At 39.9% G+C, this 15167-nt stretch overlaps 1 protein-coding gene across 8 annotated transcripts in view; it reads right to left on the bottom strand.

Moving 5' to 3' along the window:
* Positions 1-15167, bottom strand: part of KIAA1549 — a 144350-nt gene that overhangs the window by 40183 nt on the left and 89000 nt on the right. For all 8 annotated transcript variants that reach the window (XR_013949896.1, XM_080588780.1, XM_080588774.1 and 5 more), the window contains 2 exons: positions 7853-8030; positions 6342-6526 (listed from right to left, as the gene is read on the bottom strand). Coding sequence is in view for 7 of the 8 variants with exons in the window: in XM_080588780.1 (XP_080444906.1) it covers positions 6342-6526; positions 7853-8030 (363 nt within the window). In the remaining variant the exon portion in view is untranslated. The remainder of the gene's footprint in view (positions 1-6341; positions 6527-7852; positions 8031-15167) is intronic.

Below are 15167 nucleotides of genomic sequence, written 5' to 3'. Positions count from 1 at the left end.
AGACAGTGGAGATGGGAAATAACAGAGATCTGAAAAGTCAAGATTGGCACTGAGCTGGTGTGTCCAGAAACCAGATGTTCACCATCCCCTCCAATATAAGGACCAGGAGCATCACAGAAAACATGGAGGTAGCAGGATAAAAGCAACACAAAAGATGACAACATTGTTCTTTCACATAACGTGCTGGATAAACACCTGTCAGCAGCTCAGATTAGTTTAGAAGGACTGGAAAAGTTCACAGAGGACAAATCCACTGAGGATTGCTAAGTATCACCAATTCTAGAGTGAAAAGTCCCTGAGTCTCATAATTGGAAGCTGAAAAGTTACTCAAAGAAAATTATCATATGTCCCTTCCCTGTCCTTATCCCCTTCTATAGACTCATGGCTTTTGGCAGATGGGCCTTTCAATCAAAATTTTGTATGGCTGCTCAAATGTTTATTAAAAAAAATGCAGACAGAGACACTTTAGGTTTTTTTGTTGTTGTTTGTTTGTTTTTTGTTGTTGTTGTTTTAAATCTGCTGGTATAAGCAGTATATCCAAGCGTGGTATATCTACAACTTTTCAATAGGTAATCCTCAGTACAGAAGATGAATTTCCACAAAAGAGCTCTTGCAGAAGGACTGACATCAGAGAACTGCATTGTTGAGAAGTAATTAAGATGTTGAATACTGTGTTCCTTGTTAGAATCCGGCTATCGAGTTGAACACAGCAAAACCTGTATGCCAGTTTCAGAAAGACAACATTTTTGATAGTTAAGGTTGCTGTTAGAAATGAAAGGTATTTGTTATGCAAACAGTTGGCACAGACATAAATCTCTTGGAGAAACTCATGTCAGTTTTCGAGTAGTTTTTATAAGACTGGTGTCAGCTGCCTTTCTTTACATGAATCTCTTTTGACTGGAATTATTCTGAAATGCAGAGCTATTGCCTCCACATTATACTGATGAACAAAAGCATTACAGGATGTCAAAACATCACAAGAATTCTTTGTATCAGGAGCAGAAGCCTAGTATTTAGCCTCCAGCAGGGCTGGCCTCTTTGATCTCGGGAACATCCAAGAGGTAGTTTACTGAATAGAAAATAATAAGCAAAACTCTCTGTTCAGAGGTGTAAAGATACACCTGACACATGAGCTTTGGGTATCTGATGTTCCTGCTTGGGGGAAAAATAAAAATCCATACCAGCCTGCCTGACGTGCTGTAGGATGCACGACTCGTTACCTGTAACAGCGAGCGATGTGGGGTGGTCTGAGTGGCTGCCACGAGCTCTGCGGGTTACAGCAGACACACAGGAGCTGGAAACGGTCCCCAGGTGATTACACATCAGCTGAGGTTTGCTGGCGCACGATGTAAACCGGCAGCCCTCCAGCTCTCACACTGTCTGTGCTACTGCTCACGGAGAAGGTGGGGAACCATATGCTTCGTCCTAAGCTTCGCTGGGGTCGATGCACCCCACCTCTCCCACAGGTCAACGTGCAGGGACACTGAGCCAGAGAGGTGTGCGCAGCCTTTAAGAACCATAGTGGCACACCTAGGCCCCAGAGAGGAGCAACTCCTGGCTGGAGAAGCAGCCTTTTTTCCCTCCAGGGTTTTAGAACGTGCCCTTGGAAAAACTAGGAACTGAGCGAGCCACTCGGTCAAAGTCAGCACTGCAAAGGCAATGACTTCAGCGTGCCCATCGTTCCACGGAGTCACAGACCGGTTTGTGCTGGAAGGGATCTTAGACCATCCAGTGCCCCCCCTACCATGGGCACGGACACCTTCCACTAGGACATCCAGGACCTTCTAAAGATCAGTAAGTTTGTCCATAGGATTAAGATTTCTGTCAATAGGGCCAGGAGACTTCCCCTGAGTAACTGTCAAGAGCTGGAACTACTTCTGAAAAGTCCTAGCGAGGGATTTGACTTTTTCTTCTCTGAAAGCTCATACACAGCAGGGAAAGTTAGATCCCTAGAGAGCCAGGTCCCATTTTAATTGTGGATGTCCACAGGGAAATAAATATTATTGCCAGCTCTGTTTGCATTACAAATGTATAGAATGTGTGGGTTTTTTTCTTCAGAGAAGAGGAAAAGCATTGACAGTATTTTTGCGCAAAAATGGCTGTAGTCCTGTACTGAGCAGGATGATGGTTTGGACATTAAAGACATTTCTCCATTTTCTCACAAAGACGAAAAACAAACCACTGCAAAAATTCAATTTCCCACAAAGACACAGTACAGATTCTTTGCAATAAGAAAGTTCATGTTGTAACGATGTTGTGGTGGATATAGGCAAAGGCAAGAGAAAATCATGTAATTTAAGAATGGTACTTATGCAGCTTTTTATTCCGAAAAGCAAAGACACCTTTATCCAGTGCAACAACCCAGATCACATCAAGGTGAATTTCTTGTAGGATGCTACAGCTTACTGAACAAGTCATGAATACTTGATGTGCCTGTTAAATATCTCAGCTCCATCTCTTGAAAAGAATTACCCTTGCATAGACCAATGAATCTTGCATAGAAATTCACTGCTCTGACCTGCTTCCGTAACTTCTAGTTTAAAAAGGGTCCCAGAAAACTCTGATTTAAGCACCTTTTCCCATTTAGTCTCCAGACAAAAAGGCCACCTAGTATTTTCCAGATATTGTCGATCCTGCTTTGAGGCAGACAGATGGACTAGAAAATCTACTAGAGTCTCTTCAAGGTCCATTGTTTATTACAATATTTTTGAACCTTATTTTGCTAGCACCAGTTTCCACAAAAGTTTTCCTTTCTATCTATCTATGTTTCAATTCACCTAAATTGCAAGCTTCTGAGACCATCTGGAAGGAAAACATTTCTTATAGTTATTGCACTTTGCATTCTCAGTGTCAGCAAAACACTCCAGCCTTGTTTGAGTTCAGGCTGTCTCTCTGTCTTTCGCAGAGATAACCTTGTAAGGACGCTTATGCCATCCTATCTGCAGGACTGGGATACAGTGACGAAACTAGAAAGCCAGATAGAAATAACAGAAACTGATAGCGTGGCATGTTACATCTGCTCCACAGAACGGGCCTTTGCTGAATACAGTCTGCCATGCACAAGTCGTTGCCTTGTTGTATCTTTGAGAGTGACCTGGCCTTGAGGGTGGGGGCAAGCAGCAACACCAGACTCAAGCTCAGCTTCAAGGCTGCTATGACACAACTACAGATGCAGCCTTGGATAATTCTATGGGTTTATCACCGTAGGACCTAAATATTTTTCAACACAACTATGCCTGGTGACATGAAAAATATGCTATTATCTACAGTCGCAAGTGGGGGGCTGTGACCCAAATACTCTCAAGAAGCATGTATGCTGCAGAAACACCATGCTCTGGACTGAGACCAAAGAAGGCTGGCATGACGGAGTGCCTGCACAGCCAAGATACCTTGTGATCTTTCCCACACGGTGCTGTACCCAGGTAGCCATACTCTCAGGGGCAAGCCCAAAAGGCATTTAGGGTCTTAACAACAGATAATTGTACTTGTCTGCTTCATTGGAAGGTAGATTATTAGGGTATGCAATTTATCACTTGCTCATAATGGTGGTCGTAGGAACACAAATATCCTACCTACCCAAGGGAAAAAAAGAAATAAAAGATAATTCTGCGAAAGTAAGCCTTAACAAATAGAAGATTAAAATTCAAATGATTATATGGCCTGTGTGCAAATCAAAATATTTCAGGATGAAAGCAGGTGTTTAAAACTAGAATTAAGTGATTAAATAAAATGAAGAAAGAAAGAAAAGATCAATGACACACTGGGCTACAGAATCTAGAATATAGTGTCTTTAAACCATCTTAAGAGAATTCAAATTTCTAAGAGACACCCCAAACTGAGAATAAAAAGCTCCTGCAAATTTTAAGACTTAATGATGTCATTTGCAGAAAAATGGACATTACTATATGTTTACCCAACTAATCACTGTTGATATTTCAAGGACCGAGCCTGCAACCTCTATTTCATCTGAACAGGAGAAGAGCGTCCCTGTTTCTTACTTTCCAAACCAGTAGAACTACCGTTAAAAAAAAAAATAAAAAAATTTCAAGTGCAAAACACATTATAGACTTATTACATGTTGACAAAATTGTCTTCTATTTCCAGTATGCATGCCATGCCTGTTAGTGATATATTTTAAGATTTACACATTCCATTTCTTTATTTACTTTTTTTTCTTAAGCTTAATGGAAGTGAAGAAAAATATCACTATAAATGCATAATCTTTGTGGCTTTTCCAATAAAATATTTGATCTCAAGAAAAAAAAGCAAAACATCTCTAACCAAAATATCCTCCAGTTTACAGAGGTTGTGAAGACCTTCACTTTCCTTTGGTACCAAAGGTAAGTTCAAATAATTATGAGCGTAATGAGGGGGTGCAGGTGGGGTGAAATTTATTTTTAAATTGATTTTTTTTTAAATCTTAAATCCCAGACCACATGACTTGACTCTCTTCATCATTTCTTTGCATTTACTGTAATAAAAAGAATGAAAACCACAAACAATTTAAAAGACCTGAACCAGACCAAATGCACGTCGTCATTTGTATGCTGTCATGACTGTCTGTGGGTCCTTCAGTGCTTGCTTAATAAGCCCTATTCTGCCCTGGAATTCCAACCCACTGTTTGGAGACATGAAGAGAGCCCAACAACAGCCTGCTATCATGGAACCCAGATTAATTCTTTCATTCTGGGTCCCAAGCAAAGGAGGAATTTTTTTTTTTTGAAGTAGATTTTGCCAGATTTTTAATGCACTAACTGATAAAAATTTAAGATGCTTTTTATTGCTTTACCTCATTTAGTATTTAAGCATGAGCCATCCACTGGCACATGAAGGACTGGACTAGATGTCCTTACTGGATCTTTCTAGTTTGCTTGAAGTCACTTCCCTAGAGAAGGAAAAGTGGCTCCCTAGGTGAACTAGGACTTGCATATAAACAAATTCAAGGCTTCTGACTCATGAATGATTAAAATGAAGAACATTGTGGAAGCAGCAGAGGCAAACAATTGAGCAACTTTCCAAAACAATGGGATGAAAAGATGTTTCTGGCCTCACAGCCAACACAGCCGCTTTCTTACAAAATGCTTGAGACAGCAGAGAGGTACTGAAAATTTATGTCATGAAATAGTGTACGAAGGATAATGATCCCCTCCTGCCTTCTTTGTATGACCCTTCTCAAATTAGCTTAAACTACTACAGGGAACTTCTTCAATCAGGGTTTGTGTTATGTATTACCAGAGCACAGGTGAAACCATAGCAGAAGATGAAGTTCATCGAAGGGTACAACTTGTTGCTGACCTTGATTCTTACACTCACTCTGCACTGCCAAGACAAGTGGAAGTTGCTATTGATTTGTTCTGACTGCTTTGGAAGTGCAACCGCTTTCTGCTTCTCTCATTTTTCACATCATTAATTATCTCGAAAGGGAGCATGGTGTACAGACAAGACTTGCTACAGAGAAAACTGTATGACTGAACATGAGGTGACAGTTACAGAAACATGACTACAGTACCACAGGATTAGCACAGGCAGATTACTTTGCCTTTATTAATGCCTCTGATAGCATCCTCACTAATAAGTATTTCTAACAAACAGACATGTTCTCATCAGTTGTTAAAAAGGAAAAGTAGGATTTGTAACCCTTTAAGTCATTTTTCCACTCCTTTTAATTTTGTGAAAATCATGGATCATTTACAGTCTTGAGCACTAAAAAGACAGACTACTGAATTTATCACCATCCTAACCCAGTCCTCCATCACATCAGCCAGCATGCCCACCCATGAAGTCTCATTCAAATCTAGTAACTGCAGTTCTAGTCCTGCAACAGGCTCTCAAAACAGAGTACAGCTCCAGAAGAATGGGGAGCAGCAAAGACGGGCAAAAAGCCCATCCCAAAGATGGAAACTAGCAAATGCTAGTTCCAGTTTGAGGTATAATGGATGGTGTGGTTCAGTTGTCAAATTACTTTAGCGGAAACTCGCCAAATAAAAATTCAGCCCTCTGCAGAAAACAAGGTCACTGCTTCAACACTCAATACATTTCCTCCTACTCAGTTCTAGCTGAAGCCTTGAAATGAAGTGATAAAGGATTCCTTTCAACCTCACTGCCCCTATTTCAGAAGAATGTATCTATCTAACACAGTATCATGTAACTAGGAGAACAGATAAAACACCATGGGATTCTTGACTTTAACTATCATTTAACTTTTTTCTTTGCTTTTTAATGAAAAAGCTCTGAAGCTATGTTTCCACATGCTATTTAAGGATACAAGGCGTTCCCTAGACTCCCACGTTCATTTATGGTCAGAATACTCAACCTCCTCCCAGCACAGCTTCCCCTTTTACCTTCTGTCGCTGCTGAATGTTGCTTATCGTGTCTGGCTGAAACTCCAGCTTGTCTGTTCGACAAAGTTTCCAGTATAAAATAATAACGATCAGGAGCACCACAGCAACTGGGACTGCCACTCCAACAATAATCCATAGGTTGCTATTCTGTGACTCTGAGGAGGACTCCTTCAGCTTTTCCACAGCTGTGAAGTTAAAAGGAAGACAGCAGCTTTATGTGGTTATATATTTTTAACTGAGGACACTTCAAGGTTATGTATTTTTATATTCTTGTAAATACTAGTTCAGGAATTTATCAGAAACCAGCCGCACATCACAGGAAATGTCATACACTTAGAAGTTAACATATGTCATGCTCAGGAAGCATGGGGCAGGTGATCAATTGTTCTGGTCTACCTTCTGAGGACCCGTGCTTAAATTACTGATGATAATACACTTCTACCACATCACTTTGTAACCCCAACCTGACCTAACATAGTGAAATGGGTCCAGAAAAATGACTCACCATTAAGGTGAGAACGTTTTCAACTTTATTGCATCTTGTCTGCATCCTGCTTTAGGTATAATCATCAGCTATCTCTTCTCTTTTGTTATGGATATTGTTATCCTCCCCACCAATAATGACAGTGAATTTGAAATCAGTAACAACCCCCTACCTGTTGTGTATAGCCCCACATTTTTGTTACCTTTTTTTTCCCTTTCTCTATTTCATTGTCAGTGTGAGAGATCTTTTACTCCCAGAGGAAAAAAAGAAAGTCATATTGAAAAGTGTAAACAAACAAGTCATGCATGGAAAAAGTGATTTGGAAAAACTGATAAAACTTCCAATTGCTCTATTTTTTGCATAGTGGCTATACGTGGGACTAAAACCCACAGCAGTAATATATTTCTAGTCAAATTGACACATTTTCTTAAAACAATGCTTTCAAGTCAAAAAACAGCATTTCTATTCAATTTATTTTTGTGTCATTTTTATTAATAGCCATTCTGATGATGAATCTCAAGAGTAAAGGAACATATTTTAGTTCTTACACTTTATACTTCTAACAGCTCATTTACGTCATTACAATTTCTTATATAAAATTACCATTGTCTTATACAAAAAATTTTGCTTGTTTAGTTTCTTCCCAGTAAGAAAGAAAAAAAATCTGTGCCTGTTGAAACAACCATTTAATGATGTGCCAGAGATATTAAGTTTCTGTATGCCGAATAAGCTATAAAGAGTCCATGAAGTGTGTTCAACACTTACCGTTTCTATAAACGGAATTTACTATTGCAACTTTTTGCATTTTTGTTCAACCAATATTGCAAACCATTGACAGAAATTAAGAAGTATATGAGCTACTGATCAATCTTTAAAGTGCTGTTTTAATGAGGGACAAAATTTAGAAACATATTCCAAGAGCAAACCACCACAATTGTGGGCACTGTGCAGTGCCATAATCTCCAAAGCTAATATCACCCTTCCCTTTTCTCTCTGCTGGCATCAGTGCAGATTTGACAGGGCTTACGCTGTGCAACGGCGCCTTCAATGCGGTATCCGAGTATGATTGCAGCCCGCTGGATATCAACCCTGTTCATCAGGTCAGAGCACTTCAAAGCACTGAATCTCGCTCCATCTTGATCCTCCACAAAGTAGATCAGCTCCACAGGGTTATCAACACCATCTAACCGTGACACATTCACAATCTGAAGAGAAATTGGAATGCTTTTACATTTTAAGTTGTATTTATTCGGGGTTCCCATACATTTAGCCTTTTAGTCTTTCCCCGTCTTCCCCTTCCCTTCACAGGGTTTGGGTCTTAAGGACACTTCTCTAAAAAGAAACATTTGGAACAGCTTTGCCAAGATGGAATCTCTATCTGTCCTCATCTGGGATATATCTGTCCCAATCTGGGATATTCTATGATTCTATAAATGGAAATTTCCAGGGAAGTGATCCCTCACATAATACATTTTTATAGCAAATCTGAACGTTGTTTATTTATTTATTTATTTTTATTTGTTTCATGACAACATAGAGATCCAGTACTGAAGAGAACTGCTTTCATTCTGAAGATGCCAATACCATCCCACCCTAGAAGCCTTATTACCTTTGTAGTTTGTTGGGTAGTAGGAGCTGCTGGAGAGATTCATTTGATTGCACTTTTCCTTCTCTGAATATTTGACTTCACATTTTTTTTATTCATAACACACACTTTTTTTTTGGTTCAGTTTTTCTGAATGTTAAGCACTTACACGGGCAAATATTCTGTTAGCTTCAAAAAGAACTGTTTGCTCTTCCTAAATGAAAGCACCTGCACAGTTACCTTCATCCTCCAAACAGCTCCCCCTGGTATCCACCTTTCTTCAGGAAAGAATTTATTTGATGCTGTGGGAAGCAGTCTTCTAAAGATGTTAATAATCAAAAGAATGTGTGCTATGAAGAAGCCCTGTAGATACTATCTAACTGTTGAACATCTACATTGCAGATGAGACTCACATAACAATTTTAAATTCCTATAAAATTAAACTCATATATAATAATTCTCCTCTGTTTTACCATTTAAGTTTAATGGTGTTTTCAACCTAGAAATACTCCAAACAAGCAGCAAGAGGTATTCCACCATGCAAAACAGAGTTTGAAGAGATCTGGGAGGAAATGCCACAATGGAACAATATATTTAGTTTCCTTCAGAACTCTCCTTTCACTGTGAAGTACATATTTAATAAATTAGAATCTCAAACAACTGCTTATAGGCTTAAAATAAAGCAAATTAATAAATGTTTGCATGTCTAAGACTTACAAAAGCAAAGCTTTTTTATTTTTTCTTTCCTTGTTTCTAACAAAACAATCTTGTTGAAGGGAAGCAGTGCAATGTTTTAGTTCAATCGGAATGATATTCTTGTCTTTGGGGGACATCAGCTCAAAATGTCCTATAAAAGCATCTCCCAGGAATGGCAATATTAAGTATAATAAAAACAAAACAAAAACCAAAGCAAAAAACGTAACTGTCATAAAAGTTTTCTAGGCCAAATCAACTGAAATCAAAGAATAATGTTCAGCATTAGTCACATTTGGCATAAGTTACAGAATACCCAAAAATAGAGCAGAGAAATGAACAATTTTATGAGACACAGCAAGACCTGCTAGCCCATTAACCAATACCATTTTCTCATCCTGAATGCTATTCACGCTTCTACCAATCCCTGACTGAAGGTAACGCAAGGGTATCAATAAATATGGTTTGTTAGTACACATATTCAGCAGCTCTAAGGTCAAATCTGGATTCACAGAACCCAGATACATCACGAGTTAAGAAATGCCCACAGCTTCGTATTTCTACTTCAGGTGGGCTGCGTTCACCACAGTCTGGCCTTAATGCACAGAACAGCATGGAGTATTAAGCAGTATCTGCTTTCAGCATGGATGAGCACTTCCTAGCTAGCACATACCTCACACAGAGAGCAAGGAAACTGAAAGGCTGCTTGTGATTAAAGTCAATGGGTTCTCATTTTAATTTTAGGAAGCTTCTTTGTGACACACGCAAACCTACAGAATCACAGAAATGTAGAAGATTCTTAAATTGAATTATCATAGATTTTGTGGCATTGTGGAGTGTTCAAGAAGTACAACACTTACTGTATGTGTGTTGTACACACAGAGTAACAGTCAGAAACTCTGGCTGAATGAGTTCAGAAAGGAACTCCTCCACAGTTGCCTTTACAAAGAACAGAGGGGGAGGAAGACAGATCCCGTTGTGCAAGTTGCCACAACCAAAATAAAACAATTTTAATACTCCTCTCCATATTGAGGAGTAGGGAACGGTGAGAGGAATCCAATAGGATAGGAAGGAGAAGCATCTGGAGGTATTTTGGCACAGTATAGAGAACATGGGAATGAACAAATTCAACAGAGGGAAGTGCAGGCTGGTGCAAATGAACAAAACTCACTGCTTTCAGATACATTTTCTCTGAAAGAATTCATTCTGAACATGCGGTTCTTAATGAGTGCTCACATCATACTACAGAAAGGTGCAGACTAAATTTCAAATCCATGGGGAGATGGCTACAGAGTTCTGTTCTCAGAGAGCTGATGGCTGAACAGGGTATTGTTGAGGTGGCTATGAGACAGCTCAACTTGCATGCAAACTCAGGAATTGCGACAGTATCAGCACTTCAGTTTTCTGATCTGTCTTGTTGATTCACTAACCCTCTGTTGTTTTTTTTTTTTAACAGACCTCTAGGTTTGCTGTAACACTAACTGTCACACTAGATCTGAAATATTTTTAAATCTATTTTAAAAATCAAGATACGCAGCCATTGCACCCATTTTTTACACAGCTTCTGTGTAATAAGTTTTACACAGCTTCTTTGTAATAAGTTTTGTGCCATTTTCCTCCAAATTGTATTCTCTGTACAGCTTCAGATTGTTTTTGTCTCATATTTAATAGTGGTCTCTCTCCTTGAGAGCGCTAAGAATGCATGCAGAGACAGAAGTGGTATTTTCCAGGCATGTAGAAATGCAGCCCATGTGCGAGGAAGGAAGCACTTTACATTTATACTCTGGCAGTGAGGAAAGACATAAGGAGAGATGAGATGCAAGAATTTCAATACAGAGAAGGCAGAAAATTAAAAAAGAAAAAAAGAAAAGACTAATTCATTCAACTTCTGTGTACAGAAATGATTTCATCTTTCTTGATACTAGATGTGCATTTAACCTCCAGAGAGTAGAGACTTAATTGTGTTCAGGTATCAGTAAATTTAATTTAAAAAGTGTCTTCAAGAGACTATCATAGGTCAGTGAAGAGAGTTGCCTTGGCAACCAGGTCTAGTTCATAAATGAAAGCGGGGGAAATCCAGGTGTTGGACAAACTCACGAGGCATGTGCAGAGCATCAGTCAGCCTGAGATCTCCCAGCCATAAACCCATTCACAGGAAAGGAGTCCCTGGGTGAGCTTATTCAGGGGTTTGAAGGCAGAAGTGTTACTGAGGAATAAGCAAACACACCCTCAAAAACTCCAAAACATATGCACTAGGATGATTTTCCATTTTTCACTACCTTCATCCCTTAGGAAAAAAAATATAATCAAAAAAGATTCCGCTTTCTACTTTATTAAAAACCAGTATTTTAGCATACAGGCACTTAAGCTGTACTGTGGCCTGAAGGGTTCAGGAGATGAGGCCACATAAAACATGTGAAGCAAGCCTCACGTGCATGTGGCTCTGGGTCTGAGAAAGCCCTTGTACAAACCGGCAATGGCAGGAAACATTGATGCAGCTCACTGGCTGCCAGCACGGTCCCCGAGTGCTCTGGCAGGGCTGTGTGCCACCACATCAAGCACTCACCCAGTTTGGCACATGGGCCCTTGGACCCTCGTCACACCGTGCCAGGGAGACCAGTGAGTGAGCTGAGGGGACCGGGACACGGACTGCAGGCCTAAGGACCGCTCCTCTGCTGCTTTCTGTGGAGGCTTTGCCGGCCCGTTAATCGGTTTGATGAAACACAGATGTCAGCAGACTGTAAGGAACCTGACGGTGCTCCACTAGAAACCAGTGGAGACAAAATGCTGTGGTGAGGTGCCGGGGCTCCCACTGCTGCTGCAGGGCTCTGGCCAGCCACCCACTGCTGCACCGGGCGGCCAACGTGAGGTGAAGCCGCTCCAACCACGAGGTCGGGCAGCAGTTCCCACAGGCTCTGCACCTGATGTCTCACACAGAGACTTGGCCTTCACCCAGGTTATGCACTCGGGAGAGATATATGCTGTTAGCAGAAAAGCAAGGGAATGAACCCCTGCTTTAATGAAAAACTCGATTCAGTCATTACCTCCCCTCACAGATACTATTCTCTCATGCACGTTATGACTGTACTGTCATCTAACCTGCTCTTTTCTTTAAATTAGAACATCGTTCTTTTTGTCACTTACTAGGATCACCTTTTTGCTTTCTTTTAGGTTCAAGGGAACAAGCACACCGCAATGAAGGAAAATTATTTTTGTATTAGCTTCTAGCATATTTTTAAACTACTATTAAACCCACTATTTCCACAAGAATTTAATGAGAAATGATGAACTATTCACAAAACGTATCATGTGGCTTAGGCTGTGTGGGTGCAATGCAAACAGCATTAAGCATGTGCAGAAACAGCAGATACATGTCAAAAATATATATGACATGCTCTGTAAAACAATAATATGAACGTTATAAAAAGTCAAGGGAACTATCTCATGTAAAACAGTCAACCATGAGGCCTCAAAGGTTTTTCTTAGAGATGGTTATAGGTATTTTTTAGCCTGGAGTGCCACCTGTTAATAGCACAGAGGAGAGGAAAACATGCTATCTGAGCACCCTAGGTAGACCAAAGCTCTTATTCAACGTGTCGAGATTTAGAGAGTAATTTTTAACATTCTTAGATCCTAACGCCTTTAGAAATGAAATCTAAACCTCACAAAGTATCAATTCTATTTTCTTAGTATATGAAAGGAAACTTTATATGCCTGCAGTAATATTTGCAAATAATTGCTTCACCTTTTGACCCACAATCTTGATTTTCTAATAGAGCTTAGAAATGTCACATTTCAATACACTATAAATATCTTTCACCTCAGGAAAAACTCAGATCTACAGGGGTTCAACACAAGTGAAACGTGTCTAGTCTTTTGTGGATATATGCACATCTTGCTAATGGAAGTAACCAACACTCCGGTGTTACTGGCAGCTTCTGTTCTTATTTTCACTTCATTGTGGCCTACTAATAGAGTAGTCGCTGTTTGGTGAGCAAGAAAGAGATGGGAAAATCTCAATACAAAACACAAGGAACATAAATAGCTGCCCCTCAAGACTCAAACATGCATATAAACAACACACTTCATACACAGCTTAAAAACTTGGCTATGAGTAATAGAATGAGCAGCAGTAAAACTAAAAGGTTTATTGCGAGTGGCTATGGACCAGACCCTCAACTGACAGGGAAGCACTCTTGAAAGCAATCCTTCACTCAGGAGACCACCAGCAGGTTCCTCACTCCAGCTGCACGTGTCTTTGCACCAGGTGTGATGCTGACATTTCTATTACACTGGCCCTAGAAAAGGTCAACATGAGAGCAGCTCTGCATAACTATCCTCGCATCACAGGAATATTGATGTGGTCAGGACACTGCCTATGAAACCTGCTGTAAGCATGAAAGTCTTCCCCGGGCTCAGACTTCAGGTTCCTATCTCTAGAGCTGCAGCAGTAACAGGCCAAGTTTACAGCACCGCTGCACACATGAAACTCGGTCGCTCCAGTCCTAGCACAAAGAAAAAGCTAGTAACTTGTTTGGTTGGGCCTTTGAATACACAAAGTAATCCTGGTGAAAAGATCGTTACTTCCTAAAGAATTTAATATTAAGGCAGAACTATTCCTTAATTATCTATCTGCATTATACGAGCCAAACCTTAGCCAACCTGTTTTGTTTTCTACAGAAATGCCATTTCAGCATGCATGTTCTCTGCTGCAGAAATCACCGAAGTATTTGAGCTTCTCTCTGCAGAGTACCCAGGTTAGAACACGGCTCTGAGAGCTGGGTGTGGGGGAGAGAAGAAACAGTATGATTACTGAAATACTCGGACATAACTGATGAAGCTGTGGGAAGTCACCAGATACCTTCACTGATGCAAGGAAATACTGCAGAGAAGAAAAATACAAAGAACATTTTTTTTTCCATTTATTTGCACACAGGTAAAAGTAGGTGCTCTGGAAGATGCAACCACAGGGCACAAAGACTCACCTAGAAGCACATGGCCAAACTCTTATGAACAAATTTCTAAGGCTGGTTGTGTCTGAATGGGATTCTTCCCTGTATGTCTCCTTAGGGCACCAGCAAATGACTAAGTCAAAACCAGATGACACAGAAAAAGTTTGTTCATTTTCTAGGAGTTAGGAAGTTGGCCTCAGAGACAAAATATAAATAATCAACTCTAAGGGAACGTTAAGCATCAGGTAATTAATGCAATTTATGTTTAATAAAGTCTATTTGAGATACCATAAACCAACAGCCTTCTAAGGCTGTCTTACCTACCATACACCTAAATATTCTGTGAATGCATGCGAACAAGCAGCTGTGATACCTGACAGTACCTACCAAGATTCATGCAGGAAAGCACCTCACTGATCACAGATACCTAGCAGTGAGGATCACACGCTGCAAGCATATCATCCACTCTCCTTCAGCCTTCTTCTCTTCCACACCTCCCGTATTACGGTACTAACCGTATAGAACAGCATTGGCTGTAAGCACCTGGAACAGCCTTGTGTTGTGTGGGATGGTATGGCGTGCTGAACATAACTAGGAGAATCCTCCACTGCCGAAGACAGCAATTTGCGACTCTTCACACTGTTTAAGTAGCATAAATGAGCAGCATTGCTGCTTGGGACATGCTGCAGAGTTATCTCATATCCCAGTAAGTAATACAAAGTTATTAGAAAAACACTATTTTCCAAAATACTATTCTTTAGCTAGAAAGTACCTGCTTGGAATCTTGCACAGGAAAAAATACAAATGACTTTGAGCTTTATTATCTAAAATAGTAAAACCATAATCTACATGTACACATTTTATAGGCTATGGTATCTTTGCTAGCAACATAAGGATTATGTGTTTATTTTATATGCAAAGGGAGGACAGAGGCATAAAGAACAAAGTGCAATAAGAGGTGTTGGGAATAAAAGACATCTATTTACAGCAATTCAAAGCTGCATTAAAGAAAAATAAAAGTAAAATCAATTACTGAAACAGATGTTTCCAAGACAGAAAAACAAAAGAAAGAAAATCCCAATATCTGGAAATTTAAGTGCTAGCAAAAACTG

Source organism: Anser brachyrhynchus (genome assembly GCF_964034855.1).
Source record: "Anser brachyrhynchus genome assembly, chromosome: 1".
NCBI lineage: Eukaryota > Metazoa > Chordata > Aves > Anseriformes > Anatidae > Anser > Anser brachyrhynchus.
The sequence above is the reverse complement of the archived record's forward strand: the minus strand, read 5'-3'. Positions and strand labels throughout refer to the sequence as shown.